This window comes from Myotis lucifugus, unplaced genomic scaffold (genome assembly GCF_000147115.1).
Source record: "Myotis lucifugus unplaced genomic scaffold, Myoluc2.0 scaffold_179, whole genome shotgun sequence".
Taxonomy (NCBI): Eukaryota; Metazoa; Chordata; class Mammalia; order Chiroptera; family Vespertilionidae; genus Myotis; species Myotis lucifugus.
Genome location: NW_005871227.1, coordinates 798,431 through 816,471, shown reverse-complemented (window position 1 = coordinate 816,471; position 18,041 = coordinate 798,431). Strand labels below are relative to the sequence as shown.

The 18,041-nt window shown below is 41.2% G+C and overlaps 1 protein-coding gene and 1 pseudogene across 1 annotated transcript; both read right to left on the bottom strand.

Moving 5' to 3' along the window:
• Nucleotides 1-13,194: 13,194 nt before the first annotated feature.
• LOC102426829 (putative N-acetyltransferase 8B) lies at nt 13,195-15,152 on the bottom strand. The gene is made up of 2 exons (XM_006096457.3): nt 15,112-15,152; nt 13,195-14,483 (listed from the first exon to the last, which is right to left on the bottom strand). Exon 2 carries the CDS (start codon nt 14,437-14,439, stop codon nt 13,735-13,737), a length of 705 nt encoding a protein of 234 aa, XP_006096519.1. The 5' UTR covers nt 14,440-14,483; nt 15,112-15,152; the 3' UTR covers nt 13,195-13,734.
• A 964-nt stretch (nt 15,153-16,116) lies between these two features.
• On the bottom strand, nt 16,117-17,010 carry LOC102428086 (annotated as a pseudogene).
• Between the last annotated feature and the right edge of the window lie 1,031 nt (nt 17,011-18,041).

The following is an 18,041-nucleotide window of genomic DNA, read 5'->3' as shown; positions in this document are numbered from 1 at the left end:
GATTGCTTACAGGTCGAAGGATATTAATACAAATAATAAATGCACTACATATGTGCACACACACAACCACTCTAGGGACAATACTAATTGCTATTAGAGAATTATTAGAGACTAGGTTTGAGAGTTTTGTCTATTTATGTTCTCAATTAACATTTGAGCTAAATATCAAGACAAATATTCCCTACTTTCTCTTTGTCAAGATGACAACAGTCATATACTGAACAAGCAGAGTCCTTAAAATTACTAAAGAAAAAGAAGAATAAAATAAACTTAAGGTCACTGCTTGTGTTATCATCACAAAATCTGTTTGGTCCAACAGAGTACAGAAAAGTAAGTCCATTTACGTATAACCTAATGATTGGCTCAGAAGTTATCTGCCCCTCTTGAATCTCAGACTCCCTTAGAATATAGTTGATTCTTGGTATTAAACACACACACACACACACAGACATACACATGCACACACACAACATTCAATACTCAGAGATAGTATTGTACTTTAAGTCAATAATTTGATTAATTGGCTTTCAGATATAAATTTAAAATGGGATACTTCTAGATATAACTTCAGGGTTTCCAAAATTGATGGTTCTGACACATAAGAGTAACCCTCAAGTTTCCCTTTCATTTCTCTTTCCATATTTACATTATTTTATAGAGTTAATAACTAAAAACAAGATTTTTCAGAATTTTGTTTTATTTTCAATTTTTTGATGATGGATGATCTTTCTTAAATTACTATAAATTGAATACTTTTTTTAAAAAAAGGAAGTGGACAAAAAGGGGATAAGTGGTGACGGTAAAAATAAAATAAAAAATAAATGGAAGAAAAGGAAGTGGGGGATGAGCATCTACTGAGAACCCATAATGTGTGTGCCAGACATGGAACAAGACATGTTACAGTGATGTTGTCCCTAAATCTTCATGGCCATGCTAGATCCATATAATTTTGCTCATTTGACAAGTGAGTAAGTGGAGGCCCAGAGTGTTTGTCTTGTCCCAATAAGTGGTGGCAGAGCTGAGCTTTGAACATGAGTTCAGTTCAATAAACTCCAGTGATTCCACACATGTTTTTTCTGGATATCAGAGACCATAACTTTTCTATTTAACTTGCCAGTCATACAGAATGTCTAGCTCAGTTTTTTTCCAGGACCTCCAGACATGCCAGTTAATGGTGACAAAACAAGACCGGGTCAATGAAATCACCATTAAAGCTTGGCTTTGTTTTATTGGTGAAGTTAATGAGAAAGCTGAGTGAAAAAAAATCAATGTATGGGCTCATCTCTGAATGAGAAACTCATGTGGGGACTTGGCAGTCATAATGAAGAGGTTCTTTTATTGGTATGATGTAGTAGTGGTTTCCCTGTAGTGCCTTCTCTCTCACTCCTTTCATCAATAACACCACGCCATCCTGACATCATCATCCACATCAGTCAAGGATGCTGATTCCTTCCTCATCATTGAGGTCACTCTACTGAAGGTCGCTGGAAATGCCCTTCTGATTCAGAGAATCCAGTAAACTGAGTAACCTTGTCATACTTCTTGGAAGTTGTCTCTCATATCTTAATGGTCTGTGGGCTTCTATTGTTGGAAAACTGACTTTTCATGTAAAAGTGAAAGAGTTAGTGTTTATTGCTGAAACCATCAACACATTGATGTCCCTGCTTGTGATTTATATGGAAAGATAAGATGTTTTCTAGAAGGCCCTGCAAACACCACACAAACTGATACTTCTTCAGGGAGGGAGGGAGGGAGGAAGGGGCGGGGAGAGAAAGGGAGAGAGAGAGAGATATGCAGGTTTCCTTATTGACACCACTTAAATGTTCCAGGTTCAACCATGTTGAAAATCTTTTGACAGTGCAACTATTTTAAAACTGATTAAAATTGTAATATTTTACAATTAAAAATACATATTTACGTGGAAAATTTATCTTGGCACATATAATGTTCTTCTATTCCTGGAATAAGCCTGGATTCTCACAAAGTCAGTATAATTACACAGAAGGCATATGTGAACGTGTGGGACTATGATTAGGCACAAACTTTGAAGATTGTTCTAAACAGCACATGCACAGATCTTTTTGTGGTAACAGGGAGAGGGGAATTATCTCTTACAATGAAATGGGAAGACAGAGGCAACTTAATCGTCAAAAGGAACAAAGAGTAAGCAAAGCAGCTCAGCTCCCCTCTAAGGATTCAGGCATTTTTTTTCCATATGTGCTCTGAAAGTTTAATAACACCTAAATCTAACTGGACCACTGTCTTAGTTAAGCACCATGAGCCGCCCCCCCGCCCCCCTACCGAGACCTGATCATTAAGGCCCTTAGATGTTCTTGAATCCCCTCTCTTGTTGCAGTTTTTAGCCGTCTAGCAGTGTAGAAGGAATTACACTGGTGTGGCCAGAAGCTCTGCAGAGCTCAGACCCTAAAGTCAGACCAAACATTCATACATACTTGAGCTACCTGCCACTATTGTAAAACCTTGACTTTTAACATTGTCTCCTTTCGAGAAAAAAAAAATTGCCCCAAATATTGACTCTGCCAAATAACTGTGGGTTAAATTCCAAACTTATTTTCCTTCTGGATTTTGGTTTTTGTTTTGTGGTAGAGGTGAATAATGACATTGACCTCACAGGATTTATGAGAAATTAAATATCGATGTAAAACCCTTAATGTAAGTCTTGAATTTGGTAAGGACTCTTCAGTGGTGTGAGTAGAAGGAGCGGCGTACTGGTAGTAATATCATTATTAACTTATTGGTTCACAACACTGTTCTTTCCACTTATGAATAACCCTAGTTCTGTTGCCAGTTCCCAACGGAAGAGTGGAATGGGGTGTAGATGGGCCTGGAGCCCCATCATGACCCATTGTAGTGTTTCACTACAGGCGAGCAAAGAATCCAGAAAGGCCTCTTGAGAAGAAATAGGTGCTTATGTCTTGTTCAAGACCAAAACCCCTCTCCCCACCCCATTGCACTTCTGCTAGATTAGACTCATGTTTCTTTCTTTTTTTCTTAATATATTTTTATTGATTTCAGAAAGGAATGGAGAGAGAAGGAGAGATAGAAATATTAATGATGGGAAAGAATCAAATATTGGCTGCTTCCTGCATGCCCCCTACTGGGGGATCAAGCCCACAACCAGGGCATGTTCCCTAACCTGAAATTGAACCGTGACCATATGGTTCATAAGTCAACACTCAACTACTAAGCCACTGTGGCTGGGCTGGACTGATGTTTTTTATATGGCCAGTTAAAAATGGTTTGAAAATGTTCTCAGACACCAGTTTAAATTGTTCCTTTAAGAAACCAGGTGAATGACACAGTATTATTTCCCCAAATCAATCTATGTAAGTGTAAGGCAAAAGATAAAAGAAGATACTTACCGAGTGTAGAAAAGAGAGACTCTGAGATGAAAGCTTTAAAGGACACCAATCAACAAATTAGATGGTACTCAGAGTAGGGCAACTGAAATGGCAGAGGATTTAAAGATCTGTGCCATTGGGTGAATGTTTGAAGGTCTGTGGATGGTTAATTTGTTGACAAAATGTGAGAGCAGAAAAGCAGAGCTGGCTACAACTAGCTGTAACCCCAGGAAAATCAGTCTCAGTTGATATTAATCTGGCAGGCAGATGAAGGGGCAATAGAAGTTACTTGGATCCATTACAAGGAAGGATGCTTTAATAGACATATCTGAAGATGTAATGTCACACTTCAGAAGGCTGGGAGCCTCCATCAGTAGTATTATTCTAGATGTTAAATACATATTGTTGATAATCCTGAGGGGGGGAAATTACATATGGCAGAGCAAGGGGAGAAGCACACTCCTATTGCTAAAATGACCTTGAATGCGAGCCTCATGGGTTTGGATCAGAGAGCACTGGTCAAGTCTACTATGTGATCAGACTAAGTCCCTGGGATAGAATTTTCCAATGAGGTCAACTGGAACTGTGTTTTCAAGCCCTAATTATCATCTTACACTCATAGACTTTTAAAAAATATATATCTGTTATTGATTTTTTACAGAGAGGAAGGGGGAGGGATAGAGAGTTAGAAACATCATCAATCAGCTGCCTCCTGCACACTCCCTACTGGGTATGTGCCCGCAACCAAGGTACATGCCCTTGACTGGAATCAAACCTGGGAGCCTTCAGTCCGCAGGCCGATGCTCTATCCATTGAGCCAAACCAGTTAGGGTGAAAGCTATATCATTTTATTAACCAATGTTACCCCCAATAAATTTAAATTTTAAAAAAATGGTCATGCAAATGTTGACACTTCTCCCTTTGGCAGATGGGGTATACCTTACCTCCCTTTGCCAACATGACTGTCTGGGTTGGAAAGTTAAAATTAGATCTAGCCTCTGCAGAGAGAGTGCCTGTTCCATTAATAATGTCTGCTGTGGACTGGGGGTGAGAAGAGGGGATGAGTGAGATGTTTGTTTCTATGTAGCATCGTTATCCAATCTGCCCTGCGCCCTTGATTTCTAACTGACACTCAGAAAATTCCAGAGCCCCCCCAGTGAAACCAAAGTCATGGAAGGTGGCATTGGGCTTTATCTGTGCGTTATATGAATAAATTGGCTCTGTGCAACATTATTGTCTGCCTTTTGTGTACCCAATATTGTCAGAACCTGAAGCATGTGTCAGGCACTGTTCTCAGTATTTTCTAAGTTTAACTAATTTGACCCCATAATAAGTTTATGAGGTTTCTTTTTCCCACGATTCTATTTTGAAAATTCCCATTTAAGAGATGGGGAAAGGAGACCCATCAAGGTTACATGTCTTGCCTAAAACCCTATGATAAGCACAGAGCTAGGACTTGAACTCAGGCAGCCCAGATCCAGAGTCTAAGCTCTTAGCTACTCCGTTGCTTTGCCTTTTTCCAATGTTTGTTCAACTCACCAATAGTTAATGACAGAGTCTCTTTACAATACCTGAAGGATGGTCCCTGGATGTAACAGAGGGATTTTCCTTACAACACCTTAACTATCAGAGAAAGAGGTGCTGACAAAACACTCAGAAGAGGCTACCGATCCTTTTCAAACAGCTTTACGAAACAGAGAGAAAACCCCAGCTTCTCCAAGCCAAATAAAGACTGCTTTCATGAGGAAACAAGACAAATGAGGACAAAACCAATCCTAAAATTCTTTTAGACTTAATGAAGGGAGACATTGGCAGAATAGTGTGTATTTACCTCCCTCCTATTCCCATACACTCATTTGAGGAGCACTCCTCTTTTTGACCTGCTGTGCTGTGAAAATTATTTTTTTAAGTTTTTAAAAGAAAGTAGCAAAATAAGCAGTTTACAATCAAATGTTTTCTTTATAAAAGACACATGCTTTAACCACAGCATTCCTCCAAAATGTATGCAACATACTAATTACCAAAAAGAAACACACACACACACACACACACACACACACACACACACACACACACAAAGCCTTAGGTTTTGTTAAGTATAGGCTTTTAATGAAAGAAACATAGTCATAAGACTAACTGCAGCTGTTGAGGAAAAAAATAAAAGGTTGAAATAATAGGGTGGACTGGAAAAGAATGAGAGAAGTAAATCTGCTTGCAATAAGATTTATGGACCGTTGGCAGCAAACTCCAAGGGAGGAGGGTTCTCAACACAGTGATTTCCCCTGATTTGAGGGCTGTATAGGATGTTTATGTAAGAATATTTACTCCTCAATTTTACTGGCATCAGTTGGCAAGTCAAAATCAAGCAACTTAAGCCTAGAATGAAGGAACAAAACCACAAACCCTTCTTATTCAGAGAATGGTGGCTCCAAGGGTATGAGAAGTCAAGGACATTGTATTATAACAAGAATCACAAAGAATTCTTAAAAATTGTTATGAGCAAAATGCCAAAAGGACCTGGAAAGCACAGTAGGGACACAAATGGCATCAGAAGGAATGTGGTTCATGTAATTTTTATGGGAGATACAGGAAGGGTTAAAAAGATAATATGGCTGGCCTATATGAGCATCAACCTATGAACCAGGAGGTCAAGGTTCAATTCCCGGTCAGGGCACATTGCTTGGGTTGTGGACTTGATCCCTGGTAGGAGGCGTGCAGGAGGCAGCCAATCAATGATTCTCTCTCATCATTGATGTTTTTCTCTCTCTCTCCCTCTCCCTTCCTCTCTGAAATCAATTAAAAAAGAAAGATAATAGAAGGGCAGAAGTTTTACTGGTGAGAACCACCTGGGCTTCGACACATAACTGATGAGAATCCCCTTTGTTTCCCAATGTTCTTAGAGCCCTCTACATACTTGGTGATATTTTCTTCCCCTTACTCCTCACCTCATCCAATTTTGTTTCTTCAAAGTACTCACCATTATCAGAAAATTCTTGTTAATGTCTACAATTATTTGGCAATTGTCTTTCTTCCCCACTAGAAAGTAAGCTTAATGAGAGCTAGAATCTTGTCTATCTCATTAAGTTCAAATACTTAACATAGATAATAATGTCTGGGATGTACTAGGTTTGGGATGACATTGTTTAAATAAATAGATGTCTTCACGGGAAATGTCTCCTTTCTAAGGAAACATAGAGGTCTTCATTATAAAAAGAACAGGGTTATGGAGAAAGAGCTGTGTAGTCTTGAAGAAAGTGGAGTCAAGGAGTAGGATGTCTTATGGCTTAGGCAGAATCCCAGGAGCCAATCATGAGGAAGAAGACACAGATGGGACTCACAGCGGGCTGGTGCGCTGCTCACCCTCTTCTTCCATTTAGTTACCCATCTAACATATACTGAGCAACTACTTCATCCTACAAGTAGACACTTGTTGGACAGTAGCAATGTTCCATCACTCTACTCAAATAATTTTGATCTAGAGAGAAATACAAATGAATGATAGGGCAACTACAGCACAGAGGAGAATTCAGATGGTGTTGGGTGGGGATGGATACTGGGGAGCACCCTTGAGCTACTAGTATACATTAAAGCTTCTCAAAAGTCTCATGATCAGGAAAGGCCTTAGGATGTGGATCATGCACTAAAGACCACTTATGAATGGAAGAATCAGTTATATGAATTATGGGGAATTAGGGAATGGGATTTTATAAAAGAAGAAGGCTATTTTCTTTTTGGGGGGAATTGGGGTGTGGAGTGTAGGGTGAGTTGGAAACCTTTCTGGAGTCTAAAGCTATGCTGTCCAATCCAGCCATTATTCATATGCAGCTATTTTACATTACATTTCACTTAATTTAATTTTAAATAAATGAAAACTTTTTCTCAAATTGAAATACTCAATAGCCACATATGGCTAGTGGTTACCATACTGGAAGGTACAGATGTAGACCATTCCTATCGCCACAGAAATTCTACTGGGTGGTGCTGGTCTAAAGAGTATAAACTGTTTTCTGCTGCCTTTGCCTTGCCTACTTCAAGGTCAAAGGTTTTTCCATGGTCCATGGCACTCAAAACTCTCTAACATCATTCATTCATATATTAATTCATTTATTCTGTTCTTAAGGGGCTCTTATATACTGTTCCTATTCTATAATTTGCAGGTCCAAAAATGAGTATTCCTAATCTGTCAGTTGCCCCCATGGAGAAAACATCTTCCTAAAGAAGCAGAAATAAGCATATCTAGAAAGAGTGTATACTTCTGAGTTGTAATATACAGTCTAAAGACATTTTAGTTGGCTCAGATTAGTTCAAGTGTAGCCATCCCATGTCCTGATCTCTTCTTACTAGAGGTGAAATTAGTAGCACCAAAAAAAGGAATCCAAAAAAGATGGCCTTTTTTTTCCCCAAGGACCTAGATATTGGACTCCCTTAAGAACCACATTTTCCAGTCCTAATAATAGGGCAAATAACGTTTAAAAAGTCTTTATTTTTATTTTCTGGTTTTGTGAATATATTGATGGAAAGAAGTGTGAAAAAGGAATAGGGTTTCATTGAAAAAATGTAAGTGGTTACATAATTCAGGAGATTCTCATAGAACTAGTGAACAGACGGCAACATAGGGTGTGGTTCCTCTCATTGAGCTCAATTTTAAGGGACTGGGAAGGAGGGAAGGACCTGTGTGTTTATTTCCTTCCTGATGCTATGCATTCCAACCTCTACAAACCATATGCTAGATTTTTTTCTTATTTCAGTATTTTGAATAATAAACTCCAGTACCTGTAAGTATTTTCTCTCATTCACCTATGAGGTGGGGATCGCTGTTCTTTGATAGCCCTTTGGAGATGTTTTGGAAAATAGCAGTGATCATTTTCACAACCATCTCACCTGTGTAATGTCATCAGTTTTGTATATGAAATGCCAGTCTGTGTCTGTGGGTGGAACTATTAAATTATGTCTCTGTAAAGCTGGATTTATTACAATAGCACTGTGTGACCCCCAACCATAAAATTCCCCTGATTGGGGAATTTTACTCTATCACTGGCTAGGTATTAGGCCATGGGAATGCTGAGCCTCACTCTTCCAATGTAATGTATGTAATACAAATAACAAATAACATAAAAATATATGCAACATAAAAATAATAATTGCCTCTCCCAACTATCATGAGTAGGATTGTTAGATTTTACCAAAAAAATAAAATAAAATAGGACACACTGTTAAGCTTGAATTTCATGTAAATGTTGAAAACAATTTTAATATAAATATGTCCTATGCAATATTGGTGACACTTACATTTAAAAAATGTATCATTTATCTGAAATTCAGATTTAACTGAGTATCCTGATAAACCCAGTCATGAGAGTTACTGAAGAGAATTCTCAAAGTAACATGCCAGTGTTTTTTCTTTTTCCTTAGATATTAATACATACAGATAATATCCAACTTACAATGGTTCAACTTAAAATTTTCCAACTTTATGATGGTGCAAAAGTGACACGTGTCCAGTACAAATCCTCCTTTGGATGTTGAATGTTGATCTTTTCCCACTAATGTATGTGGTAGGAGACGCTCTGGCTGCTGGGCAGTGGCAGTGAGCACAGCTCCCAGGCATCCGGTGATCATGAGGGTAAATAACTGGTACTCCACAGAGTGCTATGTTGCCAACATTTTTTGGATACTGTTTTCAATAAATTACATGAGCTTTTCAGCACTTTGTTATAATATAGCCTTTGCATGAGATGAGTTTGCCCAGTGGCAGGCTAATTAATGCAAGAGTTTGAGCACATTGAGGGAGGCGAGGCTAGGCTAAGCAATGATGTTTGGTATGTTAGGTGTATTACATACATACATTTTTGACATGCAGTATTTACCAGGATGTAACCCCATTGAAAATTAAGGAGCATTTGTACTAGCCAAATAGTATGGTGTCAGTGGCTCAATCCGGGGTTCATGTCCTCGTTCTGTTTCTTCTCGGCCATGTGAACACAGACAACTTATTAAATGTCTTAATGTTTCCATTTCCTTATCTTTACATGGGAATAATAATAGTACTGACTGCAGTTGTTGTGTAAGTTAAATATAAGATAACATAAATGCATGTAATCTGCCTTTTATTTTATTTATTTTATTTTAAAATATATTTGTATTGATTTCAGAGAGGAAGGAAAAGGGAAAGATGGAAACATCAATGATGAGAGAGAATCATTGATTGGCTGCCACCTGCACTCCCCCTACTGGGGATCGAGACCACAACCCAGGCATGTGCCCTGACTGGGAATTGAACTGTGACCTCCTGGTTCATAGGTCAATCAATGCTCCACCCCTGAGCCGAGTTGGCTAGGCAGAATCTGCCTTTTACATGGGCTATGATTAGTATATCTAATATACTCTCCAGCTTTGGGATTAGCATCTATACTAATAAAAGGGTAATATGCTAATTAGAGCAGATGTCTTCCGGACATCCTTCTGGATAAAGCCACAGTGGCTGTGAGGGCAAAGGGGAGGCAGGCATGATGGCGGCTACAAGGCCCAGGGCTCAGGCAGCCTTGGGCTCAGGCAGCCGTGAGCCCCTGCAGCTGCGAAGCCTGGGGTTCAGGTGGCTGGCAGAGGCAGCAGCAGTGAGGGGGTAATGGGGGCAGTGCCTTCCCCTGATTGGCTGGTCGCTTCCTGCAGAGGGAGGCCAGACTGTGGCTTAGGACATCCCCTGAGGGCTCCCGGACTGTGAGAGGGGGCAGGCTGGGCTGAGGAACCCCCACTGCAGTGCATGAATTTTCGTGCACTGGGCCTCTAGCATACATATAATAAATTTGTTGAATGGAGAAAGAAAGAAAAAAATGAGAGAGGGAAGGAATGAGAGAGAAAGTCCATAGAGGAAGGAAGGGAGAAAGAGATAAAATAGTCACCTAGAGCACCAAGAAGTACTGGAGGAAAACAGGTATTCAATTAGGAAGAATAACCACACTTTCTGCTCACAAGCAGGTGAACTTGGCTCTAAAAATGATTGGCAGGTGTTTCCCCCCAAAAGAAACTAGCAACAGAGTTGTGTTGTTATTTTTTTTTTTTAAGAAAGAAAGATAAAGCTGCCAGGATCTTACCCAAATAAATACATTTGGACAAGGATCCATCTCTCAATTTATGTGTGAATATAATGAAAAGATGTGCAGCACTGACACTTTCAGGAATAAATGTGAAGAGACTTGTTTCATATAATCTCCCAAAGACACCTTCGGGAAGGAGAGCCTATTCAGTAATTAAACCACTTGTCGCCCTCCCACACGGGCAGATCTGTGGGGAAGTCACTTCCTCACGTCGGGGACTGTGAGGACTGCTCCCCCAAGGGAGCACTTCGCGTTGGGGAATCGGAAGCTTTGCTTAAAGAGGTCATTTGCTCCATAGATTCAAAGAGCGATTGCAGCAGTGACAGGTTTTCTTCCTGTAAGACATGTGGCATACCTTTCATTTATTCACATAGCAAGCCAAGCTGGATTCTCACCGTGGATGTAAGTCCTCTTTAAATGTTTCAGAATAAGGATTTCAGATACTTTTTTTTTTTTCTCAAAACGAAAGGAAGGGGATAGAGACTGGTGCTATTTTTATGTTCCCTGAATCCAGCCATCAGTCCTGCTTATTTTTTGACATTGTCTAGAGCAGTGGTTCTCAACCTTCCTAATGCCGTGACCCTTTAATACAGTTCCTCATGTTGTGGTGACCCCCAACCATAAAATTATTTTCATAACTATAATTTTGCAACTGTTATGACAGAGGTGACATGCAAACTCATTTTTTGGTTGATTTTTCTTTGTTAAATGGCATTTAAATATATAAAATAAATATCAAAAATATAAGTCTTTTACTATGGTTGCAAATATCAAAAAATTTTTATATGTGACATGGCACCAGAGTTAAGTTAAGGTTTTCCAAAATGCTGACATGCCGAGCTCAAAAGGTTTGCCATTACTGCTCTAGAGGATAAAAGGAGAGGCCTCTCAGATTAGTGAGGGCACCTATTTGAGAAGTTCTGCAAGGTCTCTACTGAATCCGGCATTCCTAGTGACAAAACGACCTGTCCAGGCATCTGAGGGGGGGTGTTGAAGCAAATAATAAGAAGATGTGGCATGGAAGAGGGGTTGGTGAACCAGGAAAGGAAAGAAAGGGACAGCAGCCAAAACAAATGACCGGGAGGAGGTTTGCTTTTCTTTCTGAAGAGGAAGTATATGGTAGGCTCACATCTTCAATTTGGCTATGGAGCATCACCAATATGTAAGTGAGTGCGCAGCCTATGTGCTTTGTCAGAGATGTGTATTATATTTGGACTTCTCTTTCCACATCCATTTTATAGCATAAGGAAATATTGGGCAAGACTGGTATTGCCAGGGTGGAGGGAGGATTAGAACATCAGGCCCTGGAGCCAAACAGATCCAAGATCGTTGCAAGCTCAAACTTTTTAGTGCCTCAGAAAGTGTACTTGGTCTCTGCCTTCTTGTCTTCATTTTGTAAAAGGATGATTAAAAAGATCAGTAACCTTAAAGGGCTATTTTGTAAGTGCTCACCACAGAATCTGACACAAAATAACCCCTGAAATAATGTGAGGTGCTGTGACCACCACCACCATTTCCATAGCATCCTTCCCTCCTGTACCTGTAGAGGTGGTATTATATGAATGTACTTTTTTTTTTTATACATTATAAGCTACACATTCAAGCACTTAAATGTATGTGAAACATGTCCTCAACATTGGCAAAAGTTCATCAGAACAATGAAATGTACATTATGGGATTTTCATTAGTATAGATTTTAATTCAAAATTGTAACATACATGGAAAGCCAAGTAAATGTTTACAGAGGCCAGTGATAGTCATAGCTGAGAAATGAAGAAAAAAAAAAAAGCAGACTGAGAAAAAAAAAACCCTCTCAATGATTAGAGATATTGATACAGGATGACTTTAATCCATCATAATCAGAAGACCCTGTGTTTTCTGATTGTGAAAATGGGTGTGTGCAGATATACATACTTGAGGTTACCCACTCAGAGGGTGCCTACTTTGTAAAACAGCTAGTTCATGTTAGAAAGGAAGTCTGGGGCCAAGGAATAATGCAAAGGATGTGAATCTGTGAGAACATTACAAATTTGAGAGAGAACCTTGCAGTCCAGCTGTTACAGACCAACTTTATGTCAACAAGACCTGCTAAATCATGACCCATTACTACTATCTGCATATCTAATACCTCTCCTCCAGGAACCTCTCTGCCCCTCATGCTGCTCAGAACATGAGCCTCCTTGCTTTGTTTGGGCAGTTACATGTGGGTTCCTTACCTGCACTTTTACTCCCAAAAGACTGATGGAATACATAATCAGGTAATGGATAGTACTTGGTAAACCCTGGAAAATATTTGTGGGAGGAAGATAATCTCTCATTAACATTATGAACAGCATTGATCACACAAGTGACAAAGACAAAAATCTGTCTCAATGACAAAGGGGTAGTGGTAGATGCCTTTTTAAAATGCTAGAGATTGTAGGTGTTCATCCTTAGAAGTTAAACATAGATAATTTGTAATCTGCAAAAAGATTTCTGCCTGTGGAGGAAGAGGATCAGATACATCACAACATTTCCCTGAATAAGTTAGCATTACCTTGGTTCCTCAGAGTTTGACCTGGTAATAATATTAAATCAGTGATTAGGATTGAAGTTGAGTGCAAATTTCATTTGAGGTTTTTTTTTATTCTCTTAAAGTTATAAATCTGAATATTTTAAAGAATTCTCACCCAAGATTTTTTTAGATTATTAATTGATAATTAAATTTTAAAGCATACAGTTGCTTATTGAGCAGTCTACAACTTTTTATAATGCCTAGAGTGCATAAGAGGTATTTTCTATTCACTTGCATAGAACAAAAGAGCAACTCCATTCCAATATCTCCCTCAGTCAAGCAATGAAAACAATAAGCTTCTTTTGCTTTTCTTTCTGTCAAGGACAAAATTGAACACGCAATCCATTTATATCAGGGAGCTGATGGTATTTATAACCTCAGCTACTTTTAGATTACCTTCATTATAATTTTATCCTCAATTATCCCATATTATATTATGTTTAAAATTTTAAGCAAATGTCTCACTATTTTAAAAGAGGCAGGGCATGTTCCTATATGAATAGCTAAGTAAATGTTTATTATTCATTTGTGATTGATTTTATGCAACACTCTTGTGTCACTAAATAATGCAACAGTGACAACATAAAAAGGCTGAAAGGGGCAGAGCCATGGCCATCCCCTTGGGGTTTCCATGCTAACAAATAAACTTCCTGTACTGTCATAGTGAGATCTCAGGGCTCGCTTGTTACTGCTGCAGGGCCGTCCTGACTAATCAGGAAACAGATCATAGGCCCTCTCTCTGCCCTGGTGCCTGAGAGTCCTGAGCAGAGGGCAGCCAGTAGGTTAATTGAAATACAGGGACAGCGATTAGCGCCCAACTCTTGGTGAAGAAGTACTGGCGGGTGGTCTGGAAGCCGAGGTGCTGGTAGAGGGCCAGGGCGGCATGCTGCATCATGCTGGTGGTGAGGACAACTTCTCTGTAGCCCTGGTGTGCTGCAAACTGGAGGACAGTCCTGACCAGGGCCTTCGCTAGCCCCCGGCGCCGGTGCTCCAAGGCCACACTTAAGTGGAGCATCTGCAACTGCTCCTTCCGCGCAGTGGGCTCCTCAGCGGGCAGAGCTGCCACCATGGCCACCACCTGCCCCTCGCACTCAGCCACCCAGAAGCAGGAGCCCGGCTCACTGAGGTAGGATTTGCTGATGTCAGACATGTCTGTGTGCAGACTATTGGCCACAAACTGGCTCCAGGGGTATTGAGCAAGGAACCTCAGGGCGACGAGCAGGGTGAGGCTGGCCACGAGGACCAGGAGCAAGGAACCAGAGACCAGAAACAGGGCGAGGGCCCCCCCAAGCCAGAGTGCAAGTGTTCTCGGCAGCTTCAGGAGGTGGCGGAAGGTGCGGGGGACATGCTCAGCCATGCCCTGGGAGAGCAAGCCCAGGACCCAGGGGCGGTCGCTCTCCTGGTATTTGCGGATGTGGTAAGGAGCCATGGAAGACCTGTGTGTCTGAGTCTCAAAGTCCACCAGAGAGAACCCTGGGGAAGAGAGAAGAAGCCATGTGAAAACCCTCATCTTTCCCACCTCCAGGAACAAGAGAGACCCTGCTCAAGGGCTCGTCTTTCTGCTGCTGCCCGAGGAAGTAGGTCACAGCCCCTGGGAGAAGGTAGAGGAGCAGAAAGAACTGCATTTGATCCTGGCTCCATTCCTTTCTAGTGGTGTGACCTTGGACATGTCACCTAACCTCTCTGAGCCTCCGTTTCTTCATCTGTACCACAGAGTAAAATAAAAACGTACCTTCTGAGGTTGGTTTGAGAATCTGCTAAAACAACATATACAAAGCTCTGGTATATAAAGTACCCTCCCCTCCACGCTCTTTCCCTTTTTTCCTGGCTCTCTTTTCAGCTCCAAGTGACACCTGTGCAGCAGAGCATGTGTCCCCTACCATTTGTTCTCTCTGCCAGGGCACATACTAGTACTTGGCAGGGATCCTATGTCCCAAGCACAGCTTTCAGCAAAGGCTCCTTCCCCCTTGATTGCAAATGTCTAGGCTCCTGAGGTGGCATAAGAGCAAACATCAACACTGGCCCTGCCTCGAGTGCCACAGGAGGACTGGGGGCTCCAGGCTCCACTCAAAGCACTGTCCTTACACCCATGTCCACTTACCTGTCGCCACAAAAGCCAAATGTCCAGAATGGCCTCAGCCTAGAGGCTTCTCTCGGTCTCTGATCCACCTCCAGGAAGACTGTGCAGGGCCAGCTCAACCTCTGGAGACCGGACGCTACCTCATTGGCTGGTTCCTGGACATTTGTTTGTTTTGTTTGTCTTATTGGATGTCCTGGTGTGATATTGGATCACAAAACCATACAGGTTTCAAGTGTAAACTCAACAAAACATCATCTGCACCCTGTTGGATGCCCATCACCCCAAGCAAAGTCTCTTTCTATCCCCATTGATCCCATGTAGCCCATCTCCACCTATCCTCACCTCCCTTTTCCTCAGGCTATCACCATACTGTTGTCTGTGTCTGTGCGTAATCCCTTCACCTTCTTTCATCCAGCCCCCCAACCCTCCTCCTCTCCAACAGCTGTCAAGCTATTACATGTATCCATGCCTCTGGTTCTGTTTCTTTGCCAGTTAATTTTATTCCTTCAGTTTCACATATAAGTGAGATCATATGGTATTTGCCTTTCTCTGACTGGCCCCAACCCCATCAGACCAGCAGGACAGAAATGACAACTGGTTCAGGAATCATGCCAGCCCCTGGAGAAATCCTGGAATAGGCAGCTCCCATGTGTTAATACCCTGCATACATTGGGATTGTGCAGTCTCACCAATTCTCATCAAGCCACTGGATTTCTCATGCAGAAATATGTTCTCGTTTTGACCACCAAGTGACCGACTGCATGTACAGGGTTTAAATCAAAGATATGTACAGGACATTAAACTTGTACCAAAGAAACAGTTAACTTGAATACAAGGTCACAGTCAGCAATCAGGTCTACCATCCAATGCCGAGATCAGATACAAGCTTTCAGGACAATTTATTTTCAAAGGTTTATCCCAGTTTCACCAGGCCAGCATGCAGTACACACATTTGCCAGGTGTATATATCAAACTCAGACTTGATCAGCTCACGCAGCAAATGCTACTCGTCTGCCGGCAGCACATTTAGAAGCATTTGCAGAGGACGATGGAGGGGCCCGCCTGGTCATGCTCCTGCTTGCTGGTGCACATCTGCTGAAGGTGGACAACAATGCCATGATGGAGCCACCAGTCCATATCCAGAACTTGCACTCTGGTGGTGTCCATGGCCTGCTGGAAGTCCAGGGCAACATAGCACAGCTTCTCCTTGATGTCACACACAATTTCCTGCTCACGGTGGTGGTGAAGCCGCGATCCTGGGGATCTTCATGAAGTAGTGGGTCAGGTTCTGGCCAGCCAGGTCCAGACACAGGATGGCGTGGGCCAGGGTGTAGCCCTCGTAGCTGGGCACAGTGTGGGTGACCCTATCCCAGGAGTCCATAACAATACCAGTGGTGTGGCCAGAGGCACACAGGAACAGCACAGCCTGGCTGGCTACGTACGTGGCCCAGATGTTGAAAGTCTCGAACATAATCTGAGTCGTCTTCTCACGGTTGGCCTTGGGATTCAGCAGCACCGAGTGCTTCTTGGGGGACACATGCACCTTGTTGTAGAGCAGTGGTTCTTAACCTTCTGGCCCTTTAAATACAGTTCCTCATGTTGTGACCCAACCATAAAATTATTTTCGTTGCTACTTCATGATTGTAGTGTTGCTACTGTCATGAATCATAATGTAAATCTCTGATATCAGGATGGTCTTAGGCGACCCCTGTGAAAGGGTCGTTCGTCCGCCAAAGGGGTCGCAACCCACAGGTTGAGAACTGCTGTTGTAGATGGTGTGATGCCAGATCCTCTCTATTTCATCCCCGTTGGTGATGATGCTATGCTTCATGAGGTATTTCAGGGTAAGGATGCTGCTCTTGCTCTGAGTCTTGTTGCCCACATAGCTGTCCTTCTGCCCCATGGCCAACCCATGATGCCCTGGTGTCAGGGGCACTTGAGAGTGTGAGGGATCATGACCTAGGGCAGTGATGGCGAACCTATGACACGCGTGTCAGAGGTGACACGCGAACTCATTTTTTGGTTGATTTTTTCTTTGTTAAATGGCATTTAAATATATAAAATAAATATCAAAAATATAAGTCTGTTTTACTATGGTTGCAAATATCAAAACATTTATATATGTGACATGCCACCAGAGTTAAGTTAGGGTTTTTCAAAATGCTGACACGCCGAGCTCAAAAGGTTCGCCATCACTGCTCTAGTACTTCAGAATTTCTAAACCTGCCCCTAAATATTCATCTAGTTATAAATGTAATAAGAAGAAAAATGGCCCATACCTTTCTAAATTGGGGAATGTATTTCTCATATAGGTTCTTTTCTATGTAACAAGATATATACATATATATTTTTAACTCCTTATCAGTAAAACAATATTGATATTTAGAATAATAAAAAAAACCAAGTCAGTACCAGTATTATTTTGCAACACCATTCTGGAAATTTTGAATGATATAGTATGAAAATGAACAAGTAAAACAACCTGTAATTTAAAAAGACACATTATTATTTATGAAAGATTATATGGGGTTTTTTATATTTGTAAAATGGGGAAAAATTCAATATAAACCCAATGCATTCAATTTTAGTAGTCTCACCTCAAGAGAGATTGAGGTTAGCACTAGGCCAATTGCTCACATCACTCTGAGTTCTAGACTCCAAGTCAATTAAAAAAGAGACACAAGGCCACATATACATTAAAATATAAATGCTGGCTTATATCTGAAGATGTGTGGAAGTTTCTCCTTGAATTCACAGTCTAAGCAGAAAGTGGCCTCCATCTAGAAAGTGACCTCCACCCACTGTTTTCACCACCCTCATAGGCTTACCACATGGAGGAGGAAAGAACTCTTATCTTAGACAAGAGAGCAGGCAGGTCCTGAGGGAGCCAAAGACTAAAACCACTCCTGAGCTCTCGCCAAACAATTTTCCATCATTTGGTGGAAGAAGAG

Bases quoted from the DNA above. Each gene is read 5' to 3' on its own strand.
- LOC102426829 (XM_006096457.3), bottom strand. From the start codon at position 14,439: ATGGCTCCTTACCACATCCGCAAATACCAGGAGAGCGACCGCCCCTGG.